This window comes from Pholcus phalangioides, unplaced genomic scaffold, assembly GCF_987345545.1.
Source record: "Pholcus phalangioides strain wild (caught in Gottingen) unplaced genomic scaffold, Ppha-v1.0 ptg000009l_1, whole genome shotgun sequence".
NCBI lineage: Eukaryota > Metazoa > Arthropoda > Arachnida > Araneae > Pholcidae > Pholcus > Pholcus phalangioides.
This window is the reverse complement of record NW_028301602.1, coordinates 21,126,944-21,153,238: the sequence shown is the minus strand read 5'-3', so window position 1 is coordinate 21,153,238 and position 26,295 is coordinate 21,126,944. Positions and strand designations below refer to the sequence as shown.

The following is a 26,295-nucleotide window of genomic DNA, read 5'->3' as shown; positions in this document are numbered from 1 at the left end:
AACAGTTGTTTACTTATCTAACAATTGTTAGAATTTTTTTTATAGTAGAAAAAAAAAATGTTCTCATAATTATCTGACCAATGCTTCCCAAATTCTGCAATGGAATATAACGAAAGACCAGACAACAGCTATGAATGTCATAGGGAAATTGCTTAAAAGGGGGGGGGGAGAAGAAATGTATTACAAAAGAGCTTGAAATTACTTCACAAATGAAAGTTGAATTGTAATTAAAAAATTAGATTTGCGATACTAATTAAAAAAAAACTTTATTATACATAGCCATCATTCATATTAAAATACATTGCTTATTAAAGAAATGGATATCAGTCACCTGCATTTCTAAGTGATTTTAAGCTATAATAAGATCGTACAGCTCTTTAAAGAGAATTAATGTAATAATTCTTACAATAGTTTCTTATAATTTTTCAAATAATGGAATTTTACTTGAATCATATAATTAATTTGCTATAATAGTTACATTTCAATTTGACTTTGTAGAAAAACTTTATAAATTTGGAAACCGAATGATTACAGTTGACATCTGTTTTAACGAATGATAGGAAAAAAAAATTTTAATTCCTATTTTCTTCGATCAATAATTTATTCTTTCAAAAACTTCTTATTGAACAATTTGAACTCGTATAATTTCAGTCATGCAAGACAGTTTCTAGGTAAGCTTTGAAAGCTATTCTTTTATACTCGCACACAGATTCCAGAATGTTCTTAGACCTTGTAATTGCTTTTCCAACAATTATTACATCAGCACCATCTTTCTTGATAGCTTCTTTTGGCGTTTTATAGACTTCACCAAAAGGATCATCGCCAGTCGCCAAACTCACAGCAGGTGAAATGTGAACAAAATCTGTATCATTCGAGACTTTTGTTTGAGACAAAAAACCAATGACAAAGTCTTTATGTCTCTTGGCCATGGATACTGTATCAGTCAAATAACTATTGGTTATCAAGCTATCATCACAACTAATTTGTGCAATTAGTATACAAGCCCTGTCATAAGAGCTAGACAGTTTCATCCCTTCAATAATGTGATCACCAGGGATGCTATGAACGGTAACAATATCGGCCCATTCTTTAATATTGAAGAGACCCTCTTCATACTGCTTGAACGTAGTATTGCCTATGTCAGCAAATTTCCTGTCTTCAAGGATCAAAAAATTATATTTTGCAGCTAAATCTCTAAGGGCCCTGTTAATGTAACTACTGTAGTTGCCCAATATGTCTATATTTGTCTTCATCATGCATATGTGTGGCCCGAGAACTTCGGCGAATTGAAACAATTCTGATGATTTCACTACATCCATAGAAACACAGAGATTTGTCTGTTTCTGGTGCATGATACTGAACAGTCTTTTAAGCACTGGATGCATACAACTATCGGCACGTTTCAGGAATGACACATTTGTTTTCTGACATTCTTCAGCGACATCACTATTGAACTGAGTATCATTCAAAAAAGATAAAATGTTCTGCGTTTCTTCTTGAGAAACAAATTTCATATCTGCCAATGCGGACACTATGTTTTTTAATTCAAACAAGGAATGTAAGTTTACATTGTCTTTTTCCAAATTAGCTTTACCGCCTTGTTGCCTATCTATAATCGCAACACAATCAGTCACAATAAGTCCTTCGGACCTGAGGACTTTAACTGTCTCTATAACACTGCTCCCACTTGTGACAACATCTTCAACAACGAGGCACCTTTGTCCCTTTTTGAAGCTTCCTTCGACTGCTTTCTTGGTGCCATAGTCTTTAGTCCTTTTACGCTTCATCAATAAGGGAACGCCGTTAAGTATAGACACAGTAGTTGCTATGGGTAAAGCAGTATAAGGTACACCACACAATGCGTCAGTTTGAATTCCGGATTCCTTCATTTTATCCCACACTTTCCGAGATAATTCACGTAATAGATCCGGGTACGAAATGATGTTCCGCAAATCTACGTAAATCGGAGACATCACATTTCTTTTTAAGGTATATTCTCCAATTTTTATAGCACCAATAGCCACAAACTTCCTAATGAAATCCCATTCATTTTCCATGGTTAACTAGATTGAAATTAATCCAATGAAACAACTGTATTTACTCCACTAAACGTGCTCACGCACAGAAAGCAAAAAGAGTAAATAAAAACAAACCATTTTGGGATCGCTCAACATTATACAAGATTGTAGGTATATGGATTATTTCCTGATGTGGATTGTATGTCGAATTGCCAAAGAAGGAAAAACACATAGAAAACTAAAAAAAACTAATAAATATAAAGAATTATTTTTTTCCGTAAGAAAATAAACAAAATAATTTTTATATAATTTTTTCAAAAAGATTTTTTATATAGGTTTTTTTTTTTTAAAGCTTAGTAAGAAATTTTTGGAGTCAAAACCGTTGGGACATCAGCACATGGTCGAAATGTAAACAAATTTGTGTCACCAAAATAGGTATAGAGGACTCTAATTATCCAAGTCAAGTGTGTCACCAAATGAAGCCAGTGATTTAATAGGAACCCTGCTAAAACAAAGCCTTTGATTGATTGATTGATTTAATAGAGGTATGAATAATTTGACTTTTCATCGATAATATTGTGCTACAGGAACTCAACCGGGTGGTTTGAAAAAGTTATAATAACAGTTGTTTTTTTCCTTCAAAGTCGCTGAGCGGGATTTTCTGTCCCCCTTGAATCGAATAGGACCATTTCGAGTTGGCAAAAACGTGAAACTTGATCACGCTACGCGTTTATGTTTTCCTAGCGTAAACGCATCATCTGTTGTGTCGTCTGCACGTCTTCGTATTTTTGCACAATAAAAGAGGGAGACAGGAAGGAAGGGAAAGAGAAAGCACAACAAAAGTGAACAGAGGAAATGTGCGGCGCACGACGCAATTGACTTCTCCACAAGCAGTCGGCCAATCACACCCCGATGTTAAATGCTGGCGTGAGGCATGTTGCGCTCTGTAGGAAAACACACACACACACACACTGCTTTTCCTATTGGTGAGTTCGTGGTGTGTTGCGCTGGGCGATTCACGCTACACGGGGCACAACAAACTCACTCCTAGGAATACCCGGCTTAGGGCTGTATTCACCGACATGGTTTAAGCTATAGTCACAATTTTTTGATAAGAGATTGACATGGATTGGTTAAATTCAGGGTTTTAACCAATCTATGTTGATCTCTTATCCAAAAATTGCCACTACAGGTTTAAACCATGTCGGTGAATACCGCCCTTAAGGGTTCCTTGTGACCTGGAAAGTGGAAGAAATTAAAAATGCACAGGGAAAGTCAATGAAAATGTAAAATATTTCCGCAAAAGCCAGGGAAATATGTAAATATTTGACAAAAGTCAGGCAGTGGCAGATCCAGGGAGGAGCGATCGCTCCCCAAGAGCCTTCAAGCAAACACAACTAGAGTTGCCTCACTTTTTTCTTTATTAAGCCTTAATGTTTTTTAAAATTAATTTCTTTTTTTTCTCAAAATATCCTTTCGATAAAATTTGTGCACTGGAAGAAGTTCGACCTTGAGCTTCCTTCTAATGGTAAGGTCGAAAGAATAAAAAATCCATAGTTGGAGGAGGGTCAGTTGTATTCTTCCAAAAGTTTTATAAGGATTCCATGTGATTCGGCCGCAATGCCACCTTTTTGCTCATACATACCCGTATCCCTAGCGCGCCTAAGGGCACTTGTTTTATTTTTTTGCATGGGAGAGGGGCAAATGTACACTCTTCACACAAATCATGGAATGAGATGAATCGTTTTCTAGCCTTGTTTCTTTTTTTTTTCCTTCAGTCCTGAAACACGCAAGCTTTGGCTGGATCTTCGAAAAAAAAATTATTTTCTGTAAGTGAAAATTTTAAAGTTTTAAAATAGGTGGGGTAAGAAAATTAATTCTATTACTTCTGTAGCACATCTGGGCTTTTCCCAGGAAATGAAGCTGCATTAGTTTGCGGACTCACTGATAATGACATTAACAGGGCCTCCACAGGATGAGGCTAATAGGGCTCAGGACAATTTTCATCATTTTTCGATTTTTCACCCTACAAATTCACTATAGAGTATGAAGAATCTCAGCAAAGCCCCCCACCGTAGTTTGTGCAAAATTGAAAGAGGCATTTATTATTTTAAATCGTACAATTAGCATTTCATTAGCAAGTTTTTTTACTCTAAATTTTTATTAATTATGCACAAATTAGTACCAACATATTTTATTGAAATATGCATAAATTATTTCTTGTTATTGAAAACACAGTCTGTACTTGTTTCTATAACTTTTCAGTGTTATATTTTAAAAACATTTTCATATTTTGTCTTGACTTCCTACTCAAATAAGCAAGATTTACCATTCAGAATTTTGTGTATTTGTGTTTCCAAGATTTTATTTTTTCCTGATTAGTAATTCTCCAAAACTCGTGCTAAGGTGGTTTCAAATTAAAGTTTTCATCATTTATGAGTTGTTTATTTGAAACTGAAAGAGAAGTTTAGGTTTGAATGTTGGGAGTAGTTTTCATGTTCAGTCAGAAGCGCATTTACGATTTTTCCGCCTTTCTTTAATTTAGTAAAACTAAAAACTATAAAAATACTATAAAAGAAAATTTGAAATTACAAAAATTACTAAATTACTAGAAATTTGGAAAATACTTAAAATACTAGAAAACTAGCCTAATTTTCTTGACGACTATTCCCACGAATTCTCTATCCTATGCTGTGCAGATAAGATGGGGGGGGGGCCCTCTTGTTCCCCATGCAAGTACGCATGTTAATGCCACTCTTTTAGTCATTTACATGCTTGCACTCTGTTTTGGTCACTCACATGCTTGCACTCTGTTTTTGTCATTCACATGCTTGCACTCTGTTTTGGTCCCTCACATGCTTGACACTGGTTTTGGTCACTGTTTGGCTACTTTTGCACATGCTCCAGGCAGTGCCGTCTTAATGCATTCTCCCTGGACGGAAGCCTCAAATGCAGATGGGGCCTCCTGAAAACTATATCTGGTTGAAATTTTCGGAAGTAAACATCTCTCGCATGTAGGGGGCCTCAGAAAAATCACTTTATCCGAGGGCCCAGACGCTTCAGACGGCTGACTCAAGGCCACTCACTGAACTGGTTACTCACTCTTTAGGTCTTTCGTTCGGTCATTCATATGCTCACTCACGTTCTAAGCCACTCTTTTGCTCACTTACATTCATGCGAACTCTCTGGATCACTTGCTGTCTGAGCAGATGGATTTATTGAGGGTTATAAAAATTTCACCGCCCTTCTTTCATTTTGCTAATTTTCTTGGTCACTCACTCCTCAAATTTGCTGATCTTCTGAACTTTCCGCCCTGAGCTATAGCACATTTAGTCCTCCTGTAAATAGGACATTGTCTTCAGTAGTGGGGCAAGAGGATGGTTAAAATCTGAGTGTTAAAAAAATGAAAAAAAAAAATCCACAAAAAAAGGCAGATTGAATTGAATATTTCTGGAACTAATAGAAATATGAATTATTAATGCAGTCACTCTCGCTAATCTGGCACGTATCACACCAGAGTGTGCTGGGTTACACATTCACAAAGGCTTCAAGTGCAGCCACTGAATCTTGGCATGTCCAAGATATTACATTATTTTTGATGAGCCATGATAATGGCGTACCTGTTCTTTGAGATGTATTTTCTAGTTCCAATCTGTTACCATTTCTTTTACTTCTATGGTAGATCAAACTAAAGCATCTTACTTATATTCTAGGAGATGATAATGCTCATAATAAATATAAGCGATTTATGGGTATTTTAATGTTGAATTCAAATTTATGGACTAGGACAGTAAAACAAAAGCCTAAAAAAAAGATAAGAAAAACTGGATAAATGAACGGGATAAATGAACTGGATAATGAACTGGATATGTATTAATATATTAATATATATATAATATATATTTTTTAATATATATTATAAAGAAAAACTTTACAAAAAATACAAAAAGAATCCTCAAATAGTCTCCTACAAATTGGAATACAAAGAATATGAAACAAATTTGAAAAAACATAAAAAAAATTAAGAATATATTAAAAACAACTTTAAAGAAATTGGAAAAGATAAACGCAGGCAATGGAAATACATAAATGAAAATATTTTAAACAAAAATATTGGACATAATGTACTTCCCAAACTTTCAAGATCCAATGGATTTGGCCATTAAATTCAATAATGACTTTATTACGAGGAATTTAAATACCAATGAACAAAATCATTTTTGTGGCCATTGTTTGGAACAAAATAATGCTACTAGCCATTCAATCTGATTCAATCAATCATGTTTTATACTGATATAAAATCAAGAACAGTTAAACATGTTATAAGGGATTCAAAGAAAAATAAAGCAAGTGGTTATGATGGATTCACCCCTAAAATGATTAAAATAATTGCAAAATACCACTTAAGTAGAATAAAAAATTTAATTGATCATTCTGTATTGAATGGAATATTCTACCATGATTGGAAATACTCTTTGGTCCATCCCATATATAAAGCAGGAGATGGTAATGATTTGACAAATTACAGACCAATATCAATACTTCAATATCAATCTCAAAAATAATTGAAAAATTTATAAAAAACCAACTACTCGATTTCCTAAATAGACAAAAAAAAATTTTAAATAACCAATATGGATTTCAAAAAAATAAAAATACAGAAATGGCGATACTTGATCTAACTAACTATTTAAACAATGGATTTAACAATAATAAATGTTCCATAACTGTGTGCCTAGATTTGAAAAAAGCATTCAATTTTGTGGATTTGGACATTTTAAGAAATAAACTATTTGAAATAGGAGTGAGAGGAAACATACTTGAATGATTTAAATGATAATATTGCAACAGGGAACAAGCAGTAGTTATTCGAAAAGAAGTTACCCCCTTTTTCACTTCTTGAAAAGTACTATCTCAGGGTTCTGTTTTAGGTCCGATATTATTTTTGATATATATAAATGATTTATGTAACTTGAGATTGAATGGAAAAATTATAACATTTGCTGATGGTACAGTGCTTTATGTAGAAGATACTGATATAGCAAATTTAATTAGAAAAGTAGGAGATGATCTAACAAATATATATATTAATATTTGTTTAATTAAACATAAATTAGAACTTAACATTCAAAAAACAAAATTTATTTATATGAAGACAAGAAACATAAATTGTAACGCAAACATACATCTAATAATACATAATCATTGTCAGTGCCGGGAGAACAATCAATGCCATTGCCAAGAAATATTGTTCGGGAGTACAATTATTTACGTACCACAATACAGAATGATCTTAAATGGAACACGCGCTGTGATATTTTAATAAAAAAGATTAGAAAATATGCAATGATCATTTACAAAATGAAAAACTTGATTGATGAACATTTTTTAGAAGATTTATTCTATGCATGGATATATTCAATTGTTAATTATGCAATCAGTGCTTGGGGAGAGCATATTACGAGAATATTCTGAAATTAGATAATATATATAACATAATAAGATCTCAAATATTAATCGATGGTTCTAAAATACAATGTCATACTCTAACTTTGAGACAAAATTTTTGTACAGCGTTATCAAATTTTCACTATTAAATGAAAATTACTTAACGAAAAATCAAAATAGAACTACAAATAGATATAATCAAGTTTATCAAGTACCGAAACCAAATAAAACATTATATAAAGAGATCTTTTCCTTCATTGCCCCTAAGTTATTAAATATTTTTCACACTGGAAATCAATTTAATAATAAAAACATAAATCATGCGATTTTTGACTTTGTCAGACACATAGATTACGAAACCATTTAGATGAAAGTATTGAAAGAGCAAAAGAGTATAATAATAAATAAGAGAATTGGTGTACGATGGTTGTATTATATTGAGCTTCACGAAAAGCAACTTAATTGTGAACATTATTCAGATAAATTCAAGTGAAAATACATTTGAACACATATCTAATAAATATAATAATGCTGTTGCAAGAGAAAGAAAAAATATTCTATAGCTTATTCCTTTAGGCCTGCTGGAAGGAATGTTCAGTCCCTTGAGGCTACAAAGTGTTTGTTTGTAATATGTGTGCATCAATTTTTTTTATTAATAAATTTTAATAATAAAATCTTAGGTGCCAATACTATTCTTTTAGTCTCCATAGCGACTTGGTGCTTGGGATCTGCCCAGCCCTGATTTATGTTAATATTGCTGAGATGTGAAATTTCTTTGCTTTATTCTTAATTTCTTCATATTTCTTTTGACAGTGCAAGATGACCCTATGGAATGATATGTCTTTGGTTATGCCTGTTGCTGATGTTTGTGCATATGAACTTAGGGATCCAAAAAAGCTGAGTAAGATAATGCTTATCACTTATTGATATTTGATTTCAAGTTTTTCCTCATAGGATATATTATTTTCAAGTTTTCAAGCTGAAAAAAAAAGAAAGGAAAATGTAATAATCAGAGATATGTCATGCAAAGTTTTATTACTTTCATCATTACAAGGACACAGCAAGGCTGGACAAATCTCCAAGAATTGACATGACTAACATAAAATAATGCATGACCAAATCAGTATTTTATACATGCTAACGTTAGGCATGTGGTTAACACATCTTATGTAGGTGATTTTTTTGGCTGGAACGATTTTTTCTTTTTACTAGGTGCAACACTGATGCGATATTGTAACCCTAAGGACAAGATAATCCTAGTACACACACATCCTTATCTCCTCTTTGTTCTCCCCCATTTTATATTTTTTCACTAACTTAAATTAGACAAAGGGAAGGAAAAGCAATTCAAACACCATTACTTTTCTCCATTTTCAAAATGTGGCAAAGGATTGCACACTCTGCAACTTCTAGCAACAGAAGTTGAAGAAAGAGTTTTAAATTCGTCAGACAAGATTAGACAGATCTCAGTCCCCCACTTATGATGTGTTAAAAAAAAAAAATAGATGCCTGGTCAAAATTTTCACAAAATATTTTTAAAATTAATATCAACACTTTTTAAACTAAAATCCTGCATTTTCCCTTTTTAGCGAAGAAGTTAGAATGGAACTGTTTATTGCATATCATGAATTATGATATATATATACTTTTTTTTATGTACATTCCATAGATCCCTTGAGAAAAGTCTTTCGGAAAATAAAATTGTAATCTGCTCAACTGAAAGAAACTGACCAAAAACTAGAGGAGTAAAGGCTTTTTTCTTTTCATAAATTGTCAAGGCTGATAACAATAACTTCATGGAAAAAAATAAGTTTGGTTAAATCTTAGCTAAATGAGCAAAAAACTTTCGACAAAAAAAATTGCTAACATAGACTGAAGTCCCTGTGACTATAAACAATTTTTTCCCATGTTATGGTATTGGTCCATTCCATTCTTTGCAAAAGTGATAACAATATCTAAATGATAGCATTATCTGTGAATTTTAATAAGTGACATCTACTGTATATACAGTGAAAATCCTATATAACTATACCCTCTCTGACATTAATAACCTTTATAGGTATAGAGAGGGTTATTGTTATTGATTTTGTGATATTAAACTCTCTGGTTTGATGTATTTTTCAGTGTTAATAAATTCCATGTAAAGCTATTAATCCTTTATAACAATACATTTCTCTTATTGCCTTGAGTGTCTTATATAGGAGGATTCACTGTATATCAGTGCTGGACATAAAATCCCAGCCACCAAGTCGCCAACATTTTCTTAATGTGGTTGCTGAATTGGAGTAAATTTCTAAATTGGAGTCTGAGGGTGACACAAAATTTTCTGATTTCATTATGCTACATCTTTTAACATGGGGAAAAGAAAATTACAGTTTAGGACTGTTTTTCTTCAGTAAAATACCACAGTTGGCATACATACAATAAGCAATGATTATTTGATGTAATATTAAGTGTGAGAAACTCAGAATTAATGTAGAGATGTATTTGATAGCAATGTTCTGATTACAAAACTGTATATAATTATACACTGCAACAAAATATATTTCTCAGTAGTAATTAATTTGTGTTTATTGATTCAGATCAAATGTCGTCTTTGGTAAAAATACTTGCTGATGCAGCTAGTCAAGTGAGTCAACGGCATCCAATGTGGACAGAAATTGAAATATTTTCTAATGTGATGAAACGTTTCAGATTTAGGATCCCTTGTGACAAGTTTCTTCATATATTCAAACGGGTAATGCATTCATTATTATTTTTTCCTTCTCTCTCTCTAAAACATAATTTAAGCTGATAGACAGCAGCAGACCAGCAAAAAATTACCATATTCCCCTGAATTAGCTGGCATGTCATGAAACAAACTGGGAAACCAGCATACTGAGAAATGCATGTTATAGTTTCTGAAAAATTCTTAAGTATATTTATTCTAAAAATCCATTTAATTGGTTGACTGAATACTGTGATCCTTATTAAACCTAACTTTTTTCGGCATGCTAGGAAGGGATCAGACCCAGACATTCAAAAGATTGATGTCTCTCGAGAGTTCCACAGCATGCCAGCAAATGTGGGGGAATATGGTAATAATTAATGAAAAATATCCATGGGGGAAAAAAATAAAGTTAATAAGTACACAGATCTATATATATATATATATATTGAATAGGTTACTTTTCTTTAAGTGTGTATAAAATTCAGAAAGACTATAAGCTTCAATAAAAAATGAACACAAAGTAGCAATCAATTTACACAAAAATTTTTAAAAATTTTTCTTTATAACGGTTTTGCTTTTCACATAAAATATTATTGAGATACAAGTAGGAAGAAACATTGTGGCCATAAAATGGCCAGGTGGCTCAGCCACCTCGTTGGGCATTTTGCCTGTTGTGGCGTTGTATTTGTATTTGTATAAAACTTTGTTCATTATTAAAGTCACAAAGAAACTTGAGGCCAGGGTATGAAAAAAAAATCATGATTTTTTAAAATCAGATTTTTTGATTAAAATTAATTGTCTGCTTATTAATTAAAACAAACATTGTTAATTAATCAAGAAGAATGCATGAAGTATATTTTTATATCACCGGTTTTTTTCTCCAAATCATTCAGATTTAATTAAGCATTAATGAATAAACTACAAACTAACTACAAGCAAAAAAATACGAACACAAAAAATCTGTGTTTATGTAACACGAAAGGTCATTGAGTTTCAATTAACTTCATGGATTAACATTTTTTTGTAGAGAAAAGTGCTTTTATTTATGAGCTGGCCCACTCCCATTAAAGTGAATGGGTGGTGGCAACTCTGTATCCCACATATGGTACAGACATCTCAATTCACTCGATGCACAACCAAAGGGCCATTCAGCATCAACCAAATAAAACAAATTCTGTTGCCAAGATTGTTTCTTACATAATTGGTTGATGTATTTCCAACTTGCATGATGTTGCTTAATACTTTACGCATTTTTATTCTTTCATAGATTTAGCCTAATAGGTTTTGATAAAAAAACAAGCAAACTCAAAATTTTAATATGAAAAATAAAGTCGGAAGCCCAATGATATTTATGTTTGTGCAACATCTATTATTATTTTTAATCAGCAATTAGGGCATAGAATTCAAAGCTTTGTACAAAAAATAATTCCTCTGTTTTTTAATCAGGGGAATCGTAGTGCCACATTGTAATGTATTGAAAATACTTAGTGCAGTTTATATTTTTCTGTAATTTTTTCCATGCGAAAAATTTAGAAATAGAACAGCTTTCTTTTTGCACTGTATCTATGGATTAAGTTCAAGTCTACATTTACCTCAAAGATCTTCTATGCTTCTTTTAATCACAAACTTTATCACATATCAGACATTCATACCATACCAGGATATGTTTACTTCAATATCATTGAAGTTATTTAAAGGAAAAACAAAATTTAAATTTTTTGATTTAAATCAATGATTTTTTTTAAAACATCAAGTCGGGATTTAAAAGTGATTTATATATAAAAATCGCCATACCCTGCTTGAGGCTGTATCGTTTAATGGTAAAGACCAGAAGGTTTAATTGCATGCCTACCAAACTAATTGTTGCAAAACATTTCTTTTCCCTTGGGTAAATGCTGTTTCAGTTGTGAAGATGAGTGTGAAGAGTTAGAAAATGTTTGAATGAGGTCTTAGAAAATGTTTTTACTTCCAAGCAAAACTAGCAATATTGAACAAGAAGTATTTCCTTATGAGGGTCAGGAGTAAAAGGGGGGGGGGTGACCCTTAAGAGGGGTTTTACTGTATTTACAGGACTGCATGTAGAGAAACAACCAGAAAAGTTCTTAAAATTGTAGATGGTCATTGGCATTGTTTTCTGACAGATGTTCGTCTTTTCTATGAATTTTACTTAAAAAATGATAGATTGAACTTTTCAAAATTTTCTGACTAGTGAATCATTTTATTTTTTTAAATGTTAATTCATAATTCATTTATTTAATTTGGCAGAGCCAGTTTTAAAGGTGTGAATATAAATAATATTGATAAATTGGTTTCAATTTTCATATGGATTAGCATAGAGAAGACGATGCCTTAAATGACAGTTAAGAAATAAATAAATTTTTTAATATTTGAGTTCTTCGCACTTAGTACTTGATTAAAATTATAAATACCATTCCTGAGCAAATAATTATCCTGAAAAGATCTGCAAGTGAGCACTCGAAAAACATGCTTTCCCCATGTTTCACTTTTATGCAGATTACAAAAGATTTATTTACCCAGATGCTCAAGTATGAAATATTTATTTCTCAGTCTAATAGCTGATAAACAAAAAAGAAAGCTGTAATAATAAGTGCTTAAAATGTATTTCTGAGCTGGTTAGTAAATAGTCTTCCATGCATAAAAATGGTTTAATAGATCTCTATAGTAATTATAGTGTGTCTAAGTGTTAAGGTAATTCTGCAACTATAGTCACCCATAGTATTTGAGATACTGCATGCAAAGAAAGAACAGAAAGAGGTCTTATAAAATTGTTAATGGTCATTGTTATTGTTTTTCAACAAATGTTAATATTTTCTGTGCTTGCATTTTATTTAAAACATTGTATATATTGAACTTTTTAAAAATTTTGTGACCAGTGAATCATATTATTTTTTTAAAATTTGAATTGTAGATAACTCATTGCATGAAAAATTTGCAGAAAGTAAAGATATCAACAATATATTTGAAATTAGCTGATGCTCTTTTGAGGTTAGTAAATTTATTAATTAATTATAATATAATTAATTATATATATAATTTATAAATTAATTAATTATTTATTTTTTGATTCAAAGTATGGTTTTTTTTAACTAAAAAATTTTTTTTGTTGGAAGATGAAGGAGCAAGTTTGCCTTTAACCTAATGTACTTTCTCATACTTTCTACAATAAAAACCTCTCATATTCATAACAAATATTTTTTCACGTGTACATTTCCATAGATTGGTGCAGGTTGAGAGAATGTACGAATAGTCTGACATTGAAAAGAAAGAAGTCTTGCAAATAAATTTATGAGCTAAATTGTTTCAATTCATGCTAAACTTCATAAATAAAACAAGCAAATTTTTTTTCCATAGTGTATAGCTCTGTTAGCTTTAAGGCCCGTTTATTTTGACTTTTTCAAAGCTCCATAGAGACATTTTATCATATCATATGGGTTCAGATTTTTTAATTCTATATATAGGAGGAAGCTACTGCATTTCGTTTTGTGTAAACTTTGAAATTTTTATTGAATTCTAATTATATAGTCAAATCCTTATGTCTTGAATCTCTTTATCTTTTAAAATAAAATTCTCTATATTTTTGGGTATTAAATCCATTTTATTTTTCATATTCATATCGAAAGCTCACAAAATATAGCATTGGTACTTCAAAAGAACACAGAAATGTTTAAAAAAAATCAAATCACTAACAAAGAATTTGTTTTTTTTCTCACCTTTATCCAGTTTTTAAATTGAATGGAAACCGAATTGAAATGTTCAATTTGAATAGATTGTGATTATCACCCTTTTTGATTATTTTTCAGTGGTCTGAAAGAAGCTTCAGGACTTGCCATTCTTCCTTCTCAACAACAGCTAGAGTATGTGCTGATTAGAACACAAGGAGTTACTAGACTATTATGTGAGACTATAGACTTCTGTTTTAGTGCCTTTGCGTATCCTTAAACCAGTCAAGAGAACTTTGGCAAATCTTTAAGGAGTTTTTGACTAATCATCGTCAGATTAAAAGTAAAAAAAAAAAAAGTTTAAAGGAAATAAGTTTCATATGGTGGGTCCACCACACTGTGCATGTTCTGGTTCCTTGAAGACCAAAACTATGTCTGGTTTTTATTCTTTTCCACCCACCCAAAAACCAATTGTAACTATTGATACTAAGCCATTCATGCACCTTGAAAATATTCTTTTGAGGGATTTCTAACTCGGACCGGGTTGTGACTGTATTACAATAGCTTTTTAGTAAAGATTTTATCAAGATTCGAGAATCATGGTACATTTCCTTTCTACTTATTTTACATCAAAGAGACTTCGCATAAGTGTCTGATGAACCCAATCGATCTGATTAATTGCTTATCTTGTGATTTGTTATCTCCCTCCGTATTATGTGGAAACTTAACAAATCATTTTTAGGCAATGTTAGCATGTGTAGTATGAGCTTATCTTTATAATGTTACAAGTCTGAGATCATTGTATTAATTTTATGTGTTGTGCAATTTATTCACTGTTTAAAAATGTTTTTCCTTAATTCATTTTAAAAGTCATTTGCTTCAACGACTAGAAATAGGTCATTTAAGGCAAAGTTTGTTGGTAGCTGCTGCGTCTCTAGCGAGAATAAGGTACAGTAGACTTTCGACTATCTGGCTTGTGACTATCTGGCCTAATTTAAAAACAATAATACATTAATGAATTACAATATATTACCTTTTCATATTTGTGTAATCAATGAACAGTAAAATAAGTTTATATAATTTTTGTAAGAAATTAGCCTATGTTTTACATTTATGTTTTGTTCATTCTGAAAGTGTATTTGTTCCGTACAGCAGTGTTTCCTCAATAATTTTCATATCATAATAAATTATAATTTCATAACACTAAATGTGTCCTCCATGTGATAAATGAAAACGATCCCACAGGGGTCCATTAAAAGATACTGCTGTGTAGTGTATATGATTTCATGTTTACTGCAATTAAGTTGTACATTATAAAGTTTATCTTGAAATGTGTGCAATGTTTTTATTCTTGGACTATTTTTCTGTTGTAAATTTTTAAAACAGAACAGTTCAGAAATACATATCAAACATTTATTAATTACCCCCCTGTACTTCGAGGTAAAAAAATATGAATAACAGCAGGTTTTGGTATCCCTTTTAGCCTGAGCTTGAACAATTGTGCGGGTGAAATACTTATCATTCACGTTTTCAAAAATTTCCCAGTTTTAAAGGGATATAAAAAAAAGATGTTTTTGATAGTGGGTGGTAGAGGAAATGAGTACTGTATTTATAGAACTCCAGCTGATCCAGCTTTTCTGTTATCTGGCCTGCCCTTCAGCCACATTAGGCTGGAGTCTACTGTATATGAATTTTTTTTCTTTTTTTCCATAAACGTTTATATTTCTGAGTTTAGGTTAATGTCACTGTTGATCAGTTTTTAAATAATTTGTATTTCCTATGTATTTTTTGAATGTATGTATAAACATCTGAATTAAACTACATTAGACAACATAGTAATTCACCTAAATTTATTATGGAATCAGAGCTTATAACTATAAAGACAATGTTCGGATTGTTTTTGTGTATATGTGTAGCTTTTTTTTTTCAAATTCTGTAATGATATGAACATTATTATGAACATATAGTAAGCATTGATGTACAAAAACCTCATTCTGAGGGAGCCATATGGCAGCTATCTAAAGGATAATAATTTAATTTTTGTATTTTTCGGTAATTAGGGGTTATCTTTTGAACCATTTATTTGTTACAAATCCCTCTCCCTTACAACTTCATAACTCTTTAATTCGTGAAGAAAAACATTTATTATATTTCTAACATGATGGCTCTTAAATGAGGGGTGCGGAAAAGGATTTTCGGGGTGCAAGATGAAACAAAATCTGGTAACACAAAAAAACTGATCAAGAACTTAAAGAAATAGTTCTTTTTTGTCAGAAATTTGCCTTTACTATGAGGGGAGGGGGGCCCATTGCAAAAGTAGCTCCACATGTAACATGAATCACAGTGAATACTACGGACTGATTAAGACATTAAGTATGGAAATGTTTATAAACAAGGGAGGGGGGAGAGAACACCTAGCCCCCTATATAGTATTGCAACCTGATAATGATTACTTACAGGGGAAAAATAAATTTCACTTTTTCTAATTGTGGCTTTTAACTTCAGAATGCACCAAAAAAAACCTTTCGCCAGAAAAAAAATTGATAACATTATCCGAGCTACCAATAACTATAAATAAATTTTTTTTCCATGATATGATATTGGTTTGTTCCCATTCTTTGCAATAGTGATAAGAATACCTTAATGACATTATCCTTGATTCTGATGAGCAGCATCGATTGCATAAAATTTATTGGATATAATATGACTGAAAATTGAGAGAAAATGTTTTACATTTGATAAATTAAAGCTTATAAGTATGTATGGGAATTCTGGTTTGAGAGTTATGCAGTTATAGTTAGTTCTAGTATTTTAGAAATTGCGTTAAATTTTTTTCATACAGTCAATTCATGATAACTCGAACTCCGATACCTCAGATATCTGTTTTAGTCAGTTTTTACTCGGCCCCAGAACTTTTTTCGTATTTTAATGTTAAATTGTTCCCTTAACTCAAATTTTTCTTACTTTAAGTCAAAGTTTTTGGTAGTGGGAGAAATTTAAAAAATATCATTTTGCCTGCCAGTGACAAATTGCAGGAGCGGTATATAAATAAAGGAACTTCCTTCCCTCCATTTCCCCTTCTACTCCAGTTTTTTTTAGTAAACACTCTTCAATGACAATGAATGTCATCTGTGTTGTTTGCAATTCATTTTTTGCACATCTGGTGTTGTCGAAATCTTGAAATCGCAATTCGCCCAGTTGCGAGTGGATTTAAGGTTCAAACGTCAGTACAAATTCTGATTGTGTATAGATTTTCCAAAAACTTTGAAGTGAAAGTTGAAAGCTTTAGATTTGAAAGTGAAAAAGTACATATAGATGAAATGGAAAGAAACACAGTTCAAAAGAAGTTTCAAGAAAAAGTATGTTGCTCCAAAGTAAGGCATTTAATCTGAATACCATATCAGAAATCTTGAAAAAACAAGGACATTATCCGAGCAAGACTCTCTTCAAACTAATTATCCATCCGAACTATGAATTTGATTCCCAATTAAATATGATTGCATTAGAATAATTTATCTGTGCCAATTTCTTCATCTCCAGTAGATTGGAATCAGAATTTCCATTAAGTTGAACTAATGATAACTCGAAGTATTTTATCTGCCACTGCACGTTCAACTTATTGAGGTTTTGCCTGTATATTTATAATTAGCTTATCAATCATTTTTGTTCCCTTATGGCTTTATTATATTTCTTTTATAGTTTGCTGTTGAAAGCGTTTTTGTTGGAAATGTGTGAAATCTACTCAAATTTGATCAAATTCAAAGATATTTTGAAAGCAGGATTTTGGCATTGGGTAGGTTCAATTAATGCTGAATTAATTCACCTTAGTTTTGCATGTTTTTACATCACAGTAGATTTGAATTACAGTATTGTTTTCTCATCTAGATCATGTAAAAAATCGTATTTTGCTATTTCTTTTGAAAATATTATTCAACGAAAATAAGTGGGATAAGATATACATTTTTTATATACATTCAGAATATTGATCCTGAATTACCAGATGATTTGTTGCAATGGCTGGGTCCTAGAGTAGAGGAACTGTTGAGGTAACTATTGCCCCTTTAAACAGTATGTAATCATTTTTAATGCATCAACTGTATTTGAATTGAAGATGTGAGATGTTATGTTTAACAAAAAATTAAGTGTGCTTTTATTGTGTTGATAGTGATGTTACATTCTTAGTTGTGGTGTGATCATTATATTTATGCTTTTATGTAATGTAAAAATTTTTAATGCACTAACTGTATTTGAAGTGAAGGCAGAAAATGTTGTGTTTGTTTTTTTTAAATGCATTTTTAAAAAACACTATGGAGAGAGAGAGATGGTGTTATATTCTTAGTTACATAACATAGCACCTTCAAGACACTCCAACTCAGTATGTACTAGGTTTCTCTGTATTTAAAAAAACCACTATAAACACTATTTCCCTATGTGCAAGGAAAATTTAAATGTCATGTTTTATAAATGACAATTTTATGGGTATGAAATGGAAAGAGATTCAAGCACTTAATAGGTTTTTTTTTTCGAAAATGATCTAAAATAATTTTTGATTATGTTTACATTAATTTTTTGTAAAAACTATGTGGAATGCTAGTGTATATTGTTACGAAAATTACGTAAATAGTCCTTATTTATAATCATTTATTATGTCATGTTCCACTGATAAATTGTGTGAATAGTCATTATCTTGTGTAAAAACAAAAATAACGCATTTTCGTGCCAACTCATGGCACGATTTACGTGCCATGAGTTGGCGACGGCACTGAGCTTCCAATGACGTCATAGAACCAATAGAAAGAAAAAGAAAATGGGAAAAGTGAGAAACTTCCAAGTTTTCTTTCCTTCAAAAAAGCAGCCGTGAAAGGGAAATAGGAGGTAGTTGAGAGCATAGCCACAACTACATGCTTGGTCAGCCAGGGCAAGTACGCATTTGGTGCCCCTTGTAATGTTGAAGGAGGGGTTAAAGAGGGAAATTTGCACTGCCTGCACCCCATCCTAGTTGTAGCCCTGGTTGAGAGAGATTGTACATTTCTCTTGTATAAGCTTCATAAGCCATCTTTCAGAGGCTCTCTGTTCAGCATATATAGTCAAATCTCTGCTTGAGAATACTTATAAATAGCTATTCTAAATAAATCTGACATTCTACATTTTGTTTCGTCCTTTATTCCTTTGAAGGACTTGTGTGAGACATTATCTGGAACAATATAAAACACATGCTAGTGTGATTGAATCACTCTAGCATGGCAAATCCAGACAAGTCGTTGCATAAATTTAGCATCATTTAACCCTTACAGCGGCAATCCTAAGATATCTTGCTTCCTCAAAACCCTCTTATTTCCACAATTCTGAGTCTAAATACTGTTTTAAGTTTTGTTCTCCTGATACTATGTTTTTCACCCCTACTCCCCAACGTGTCAGACCAACTTCCAGTGGGAGGATCAGCTTTTGCTCAAAGTTTGATAACAAAAGGCGAGAGAGACTTTTTTATTTCCTGTGGGATAGGTACAAATAGTACTACCCCACAAGGGGACAGGTATAATATAGTTATATATAGCTAAAGATAGAGTCGATAAAGAGCACACCTGCCTGATGGAGGAACTTGATTTACGTTTTGCCGATCATACGAAATGGTCACGCGGTGCGCTTGTATAAATACATCCTTGTAGTTTCTATAATGTTAATTGTGTAATAAATGTTTAATTATCTTTGAATTGTGAAAGAAGTGTTGCCTTTAACCGCCTCATTCCTTCTACAACAGTATCTTTCCCCTTTTTGGTTTTTTTAATAGTATTCTTAGAGGTAGAAGATGGGTATATTTTCACTTGCATGAAATTGGAAGCTTCTGAAAAAAAGACCTGACATTTTGCAGAAGGTTTAGTGATTTCCACTGTGGCAGTTATAATATGAATAAGGGAAATTTTAAAAACTGCTTAATTTTATTAACTGGGCACATCATGAAATACTGGTTTCCAGATTCACATTCAGTCATGGGCACAAAGAGGTCAAATTACATCATTATTGAATGCATAGGTATTCTTTTTTAAGGAAAATAATTGTTATAGGATGTATTTTTAATCTCAACACTGTTCAGAAACTGCAGCTTCAACATTACTGTAACTTCAATTGTGCTACCAGTTTGAGACATATCTTTCTGTAATGCAATGTAAGAGAAAAATTTCCCTTTTCTTTCCCTGTATCACTACATAATTAATAAGCTTGATATCAGCAATGGGAGTAGTTAATACAAATACAAGGCCACAGCAGGCAAAATGCCCAACGAGGTGGCTGAGAAAAATATGTCCATAGCAAATATATGGATGTTATATATTTTTCTAAAATACAGCAATGGAATTATATAAAAACTATATATACATGATAAAATATTATACAATGCCCATAAAAAATATTTATGGTTGTCTTATATATATATTCTAAGTATGGGAGCAAGAGAAAAATGGTTTTAATAAACTGTGTGTTTTTTGAAGCTGCATCTTCAAATTTTTCTTTGTGAAATTTTTACATTTGTACATTTAAGTATTTTTTTAAACAGTGTGGAATGTATAGTCTTTATGTGTAATATATTTGTAATAATATTGTGTCTTGTGTTTTTTTAATGTAAAGAATTGAAGATCGGTCACAAAATAAGCTGGGTTTTCTAAATGAGATTTTTAAAGCTGAAAGTGATACAAGCATAGAGGTGATAGACATAGATGATGATAAGGATGATGATGCAAAGATGCTTGTCGCAGAAAATGAATCAGTTGATATGTTGATGATTCCTGAGGAAGTTGATATCGATTTAGGAGGCAAGTGTTTCTCATTAGCGGGTATCTTACCACATTTTTTCATTTCATTCACCGCCCAGGCTCTATCGACCATTGTCAATTTTAGCCATTGCCCGGATGAGGGGGCTGGGCGATGTTGGGTGCTTTATTATGCATATAAAAATATAAAATACATGAACATTGAATATAAAAACACATTATTAAAAAAAAAAGCATATACAGATTTAAATATTTCTATTATACAATATACAATTTATTTTGATGAGCTCTTCTGGTGTCTTTTTTAGCTTTATTGAGCTTGAGCCTTTGTTTTTCCTCTGTGGTCAAGCGACAGGTCCTGAACCACGTTTGCCCTCATTTGCTTGTTGGCTCGGGTGAGCACCCCGATGTGGCCAGGCCAGGTCTTGGACCACGCGTCTTCCCTAGTTGGCTTGTTGGCTCGGGTGAGCACCCCGCTGTGGCCAGGCCAGGTCCTGGACCACGTCTTCCCTCGTTGGCTTGTTGGCCAGTGTGAGCCCTTCTTGTCACATTGGTCCAACCAGGTGCCAGGTCCTTTCAGCATGAGGGGAGGGGGTTGTTCGATCATTCAAAAGCTCCTCAGCTTTTGGTTGGGTGCTTCGCAGTTTAAACACCGATCGTTGGGACTTTGTTTCTTGGTTACTCTTTCACTGGATCATCCTATTTGAAGTCAGAGTCTTCCCATATTTCGACCGCTTCTTCTCTCTCTGTATCTTACCACAGCAAGTAACAGACCTTACACATTTACATTTCATCTGGGAAAAATAATCATCAGATGCCAGTTCATAATGATGCAAAAATTAATGGCAGCACATTTAAGCAAATACAATGCATCCCACACTAACATAAATGTCTAAATGTCCAATAAGGTTCCATACTAATTAATGCTTGCAAAGCCATCTCTTTGAGGTAGAAATGGTTGTAGATTGTTTTTGTTGAATTAGACATGAGGTGCAAACAGTAAGATCGACAGCTTATTTCTCATCCCGATATATCAAGGAAACAGATATTTTTTATTATGTTGAGGCAAACTTAGAAAGAAAATTCATCTAGTCTCTGCTGGGACTCGAACCCAGATGCTCTTGCAAATCAGACACAAGCATGCTACCATCTACACCACTGGAGACACAACCCTGCCTTATTTCACTCACTGTAGCATGAGGTGCTGAAGTAGAGGCATTAACAACTCCTCTTGACTTCAGCAAATTTCCTCCCCAGATGGGATGGTAGAGAGAGAGATAGATGGCTTTTTTCTCAGCCCAATATATCAAGGAAACATATTTTTTTCTGGATATTCAGGAAGGCAGGATTATGTCTCTCCAGTGGTGTAGGTGGTAGCATGTTTGCCTGGTTTACAAGAGAACCTGGGTTTGAGTCCCAGCAGAGATCAGATGACTTTTAATTTCGATTGCGCTGTATCACGAGTGGACAAATCTATTGCCCGACATGCCAGAGGCATTAAAAAAGCCGTTGACCAGGCATGTATTTTTTGCGGTTGCATGCCAGACCAAACAAAAAATAATGATTTCATCTTTTTTCATATCAATGCAAATGTTCCTATATACATGTTTCAAATTCCACACAGAATTTGTTTAGCAATCGTGATGAGACATTATAGTCAGTATATGGTGATCTATTTTTAAGGCCCTGTGTGGCCTTGGGCCTCAAATCCTGTGATCAGGCAGGCCCCCCAAAATAAGATTTTCCACCTGTGAAAGGCCTTTCTCTATAGTAGATATATAAGTTAAAAATCATAACTGGATTTGTCCTGGGCTCGGAACCTTCCCCCCCCCCATGTGGGAGTCATGGGTGCACCAGTCCTTTATCATAAATCAGTTGTCATTTACGATAGTATTGTTATGTGCCCTTTTGACTCATAGGTCCTCATGATGATTAAATCTAGTTACAATTTTAAGTATGTAAACTGGTTGGTAGATATGTCTATTAAGATGGGAGGGGAAGTCTCTCAGAAAACTCACTTTGTCTGAGGACTTACGGTGCTCTTTCTTGAGTCAACTTGGACGAACAGCAACTTCTTTTTCAACGCTAATAGGACAGTTCATCTGATTTTAGATTTTTAATTGATATCCAATTTTTGCTTTTGAATTTTTTTTCTTTCAAAATTGTTATTTCTTGTATGCAATAAATTACTACTATTTTTTTTAATTTTTAGATTAAGTAAATCCATTACTAAATAATATTTGGTAATATTTTTGCAGGCATCTGTTATTTTGAGCCACGTGCCTGATTGGGCATGTAAATTTTTTGTGATTTTTCCAGCCCTGCTCTGTATATTTGATTTTGTGTGTGTCTTTTCTTTTTCAGAAGTCGTACGAAGATGTGATGTTTTGCCAAGTGTTTCTGTGTCTCAAAATGATATCAGCCTTCCAGTTTATGAAGATGATGATATTGTCATTCCAGTTTCTGAAGATGATGATATTGTCATTCCAGTTTCTGATGATGATATTGTCATTCCAGTTTCTGAAAATGATATTGTCATTCCAGTTTCTGAAAATGATATTGTCATTCCAATTTCTGAAAATGATGATATTGGCATTCCAGTTTCTGAAGATGACATTGTCATTCCCGTTTCTGATGATGATATTGTCATTCCAGTTTCTGATGATGATATCATTCCAGTTTCTGAAAATGATACTGTACCTATTGAGCAAGATAATAATTATAAAGATGTGAGTTTTTATCAAAGAAAGTTGAATTTTTCCATTGATGTATGTTTCTGTTTAATTTTATTTGCTTTTACTTCTGAATTTCAGTATGGTTTTATCTGCTGAATTGACTTCTTTATATTTATTTATACAAATATATTGTATACATTTTCATATCTACAACTGTAAATTTTTCAAAATTTGCTGTCGTAAGCCTGTATGTGAAGGGGTTAACTGCAAACTCAAGCCAGACTATTTTATTAATTTATACAGTTGAATCCCATTATAACAAATCCCAAGAGACAGAGGAAATCACTTTGTTAAAACGAAATTCCGTTATAAAGGAATTCCATGTCTTGGCATTGTCCTATGCAAATGTGTCTGGGGGATTAGAAAAGTGTTCATTAAAACAAGATTTTCGCTATAACGGTATTCTTTAAAATGGGATTCAACTGTAGATGAGTCGTATCAAAAATATTTGTTTGCCATGTTATGGAACAAATGAACAAATTATGTTCATAATGGGCTGCATAATGTCTGAACTCTGTTCTGAGTGTACTGTAGTCAAAAACTTTAGTCAACTCAGAAGTTCTGTAAAATTGAGAATTCACAGAACAAATTGAAGACAAAATTTTATGTGGAAATTATCTAAAGAAAAAGTTCATATTCTAGCATATTTTTACATTAACTGCATGTTAATCTTTCTGAACATTTTTCTGCAATGGTTAAAAAAGCATGCAGAATACTCGGTTTCATTCTCAAACAGGTCTCTTTACGTTTTCCTAAAGTGATCATTTCACTTTCCTGGGGGCTTAGTTCATCCTGGATTGGAGTGTGCCGTTAGGTTTGGAGACCATACCTACAAAGGAACATTGACCTGGTCGAGGTAATGCAGAAAAGAGTCAACGTGCTATCAACACTTGCTATTGATGGCGCACAGAGCTTAAGCTATGAAGAGAGAGTTGATTTTTTTGGAAATTTTTACATTGAAAGAATGCAGATGTTGGGGGGATATGATTTGAAGTGTTTAAAATTTTCAACAGGATGGATAAAATGGACCATGTGTCATTAATATGTCGCCAATCAACTGCTTCAAGGAGGGGACACCAGTATTGATTGGTGAGGAACAATTCTAGGTTGTGGTGTCAGAGTTTTTTCTAATAAGGTTGTGAATAAATGGAATATCTTACCTCCAGGAGTCATGAACTCTTAACACAATTGATGTGTTAAAAAGAAATATATGATAAACATATTGGGATAAATCTAGAAGATATTTATACTTAGATAATAAGACCACAATAATTTTTACGGGCAGTATATTTTTATATTTTATCATAGTTATTTGGTTTTTACTGCTCTTATTGAGTTTCTGTATTTTTGATATAGTTTAGACAGGTATTCAACGTCCATATTTTTTATGGTCATCATTTTTCAGCCGCCTCGATGGGCGTTTTGTCTGTTGTGGCCTTTATATTTGTATGTTTAGAGAGAAACGATGTCACTCTCCTCTGTTCATACAAAATACAAAAGAATGGGTACCAAGCTGAAATAAAGTTTGGAAGAAAATCCACATGTCTCTGAGAGGGGAATCAAACCACCAACCTCTCACAGTTCAGGCAAGTGCTCTGCCACTGAGCTACAGATGACTGACATTTTCTTTACTTAGAGCATATATGAAGGCTAAACGGGACAGTGCATGAGCAGCCTTCTACCTCAGCTCTTAATGACAATAGCCACCCAGATGGCGACATATAAAGAGAAGTGATACCACTCCCCACTGTTCATACAGAGAACAAAATACTTGTTAAGATGGTTTGATTCCTTATAGAGATGTGGATTTTGTCATTGCGACAACTGCATGTTTGCATAAGTTCTATGATTTGAAAATATTATTTTTTTTAATACAATTTTTTTAAACCTATATTTTTACTTTATTTCTTGATTAATTTTGTACTTTTTTTTTATTGTTTGAAATAGCAACATTATTTTTTTTTTCACTTACAGAAGACCGAAGTACAAAATCTCATTGAAAATGCCAAATCCTTGAAGACACTCAGAGAAATTCTTAAAAGACTTCACTCTTTACAAAAAGTTGAAGGCAGTAGCGTGCGAATTAAATCATTGAAGAAGGTAAAGAAAACTCTTTCTTCTCTGAAAGAAGATATTGTAGCTTTGAAGCGAATAAGAATACTGACACTCAGGGAAAAAAATAAACGAAAAAAAGACCTAGTTGAACGAGCTAAAAAGGAACTGTTCGATGAAATAGTCTTTGAGGAAAGCACAAAAAAGCAAAGGCAACAACAGAATGGCAGGGCCTCGAAGGACAGTTCTTCTTCTTCGCAACATTCTTTGAAACCAGTCAAGAAATTTTCAGATTTCTCCAAACTCTGTTCCTATCTAGTCAAAGCATCGATAAGGAAGAAAAATAAACGTTTATGTAAGCGGTTAAAAGTACTGTATTGGAAAGGCCGTCAAAATGCCAAGTTTCTCAAAAGTGCTGGTGATTCCATGTCATGGAAGAGAATTATTTTTAAAACTTCAAAAAAAATGTTAACATTATATGAAAAATTGGGCTGAAACGTCTTCACAATAAATGTTAGTTTTTGTGTTTTCAATGAATAGCACAATGGTGAGAATTTTGATCACCATCCCAGACATTGTGGTATCCTGCCTATAATCCTCTCATGGAAATTTCATTCACCAATAATGAAATCTTCATCAGCATGATGAATCTTTCTTTAAAAAATTTTTTTAGCCATAAATTTAGTAAAGGGAAATGCCTGATAATTTCTGGCCTGGTGGTCTACTCCAGGATCTGGGGGGGGGGGGGGGTCTCCGCTGTTGTCATATCTGTCCATATTAAAGGCAGGAATACTAACACAAACACAAAACTTTGGGGTGGGGATGCCAAATTTCAGTCATTCCACTACAGTAGGTCCTGCTTATAACGTTCCCACTTAGAAAATTTCC

The 26,295-nt window shown here is 32.8% G+C and overlaps 1 protein-coding gene and 1 pseudogene across 1 annotated transcript; one reads left to right on the top strand and one right to left on the bottom strand.

Annotated features, from left to right (window-relative positions):
* Nucleotides 1-284: 284 nt before the first annotated feature.
* On the bottom strand, nucleotides 285-2,153 carry LOC149082248 (uncharacterized; annotated as a pseudogene).
* Nucleotides 2,154-2,376: 223 nt separating this feature from the next.
* On the top strand, nucleotides 2,377-25,946 carry LOC149082247 (uncharacterized). Its single transcript, XM_089235753.1, has 11 exons — nucleotides 2,377-2,563; nucleotides 8,280-8,367; nucleotides 10,049-10,203; nucleotides 13,106-13,182; nucleotides 13,998-14,126; nucleotides 14,727-14,804; nucleotides 17,556-17,649; nucleotides 17,835-17,902; nucleotides 20,478-20,662; nucleotides 22,985-23,349; nucleotides 25,330-25,946. The coding sequence occupies exons 2-11, from the start codon at nucleotides 8,286-8,288 to the stop codon at nucleotides 25,900-25,902; spliced, it is 1,806 nt and encodes a 601-aa protein (XP_089091879.1). The 5' UTR covers nucleotides 2,377-2,563; nucleotides 8,280-8,285; the 3' UTR covers nucleotides 25,903-25,946.
* Nucleotides 25,947-26,295: the final 349 nt, after the last annotated feature.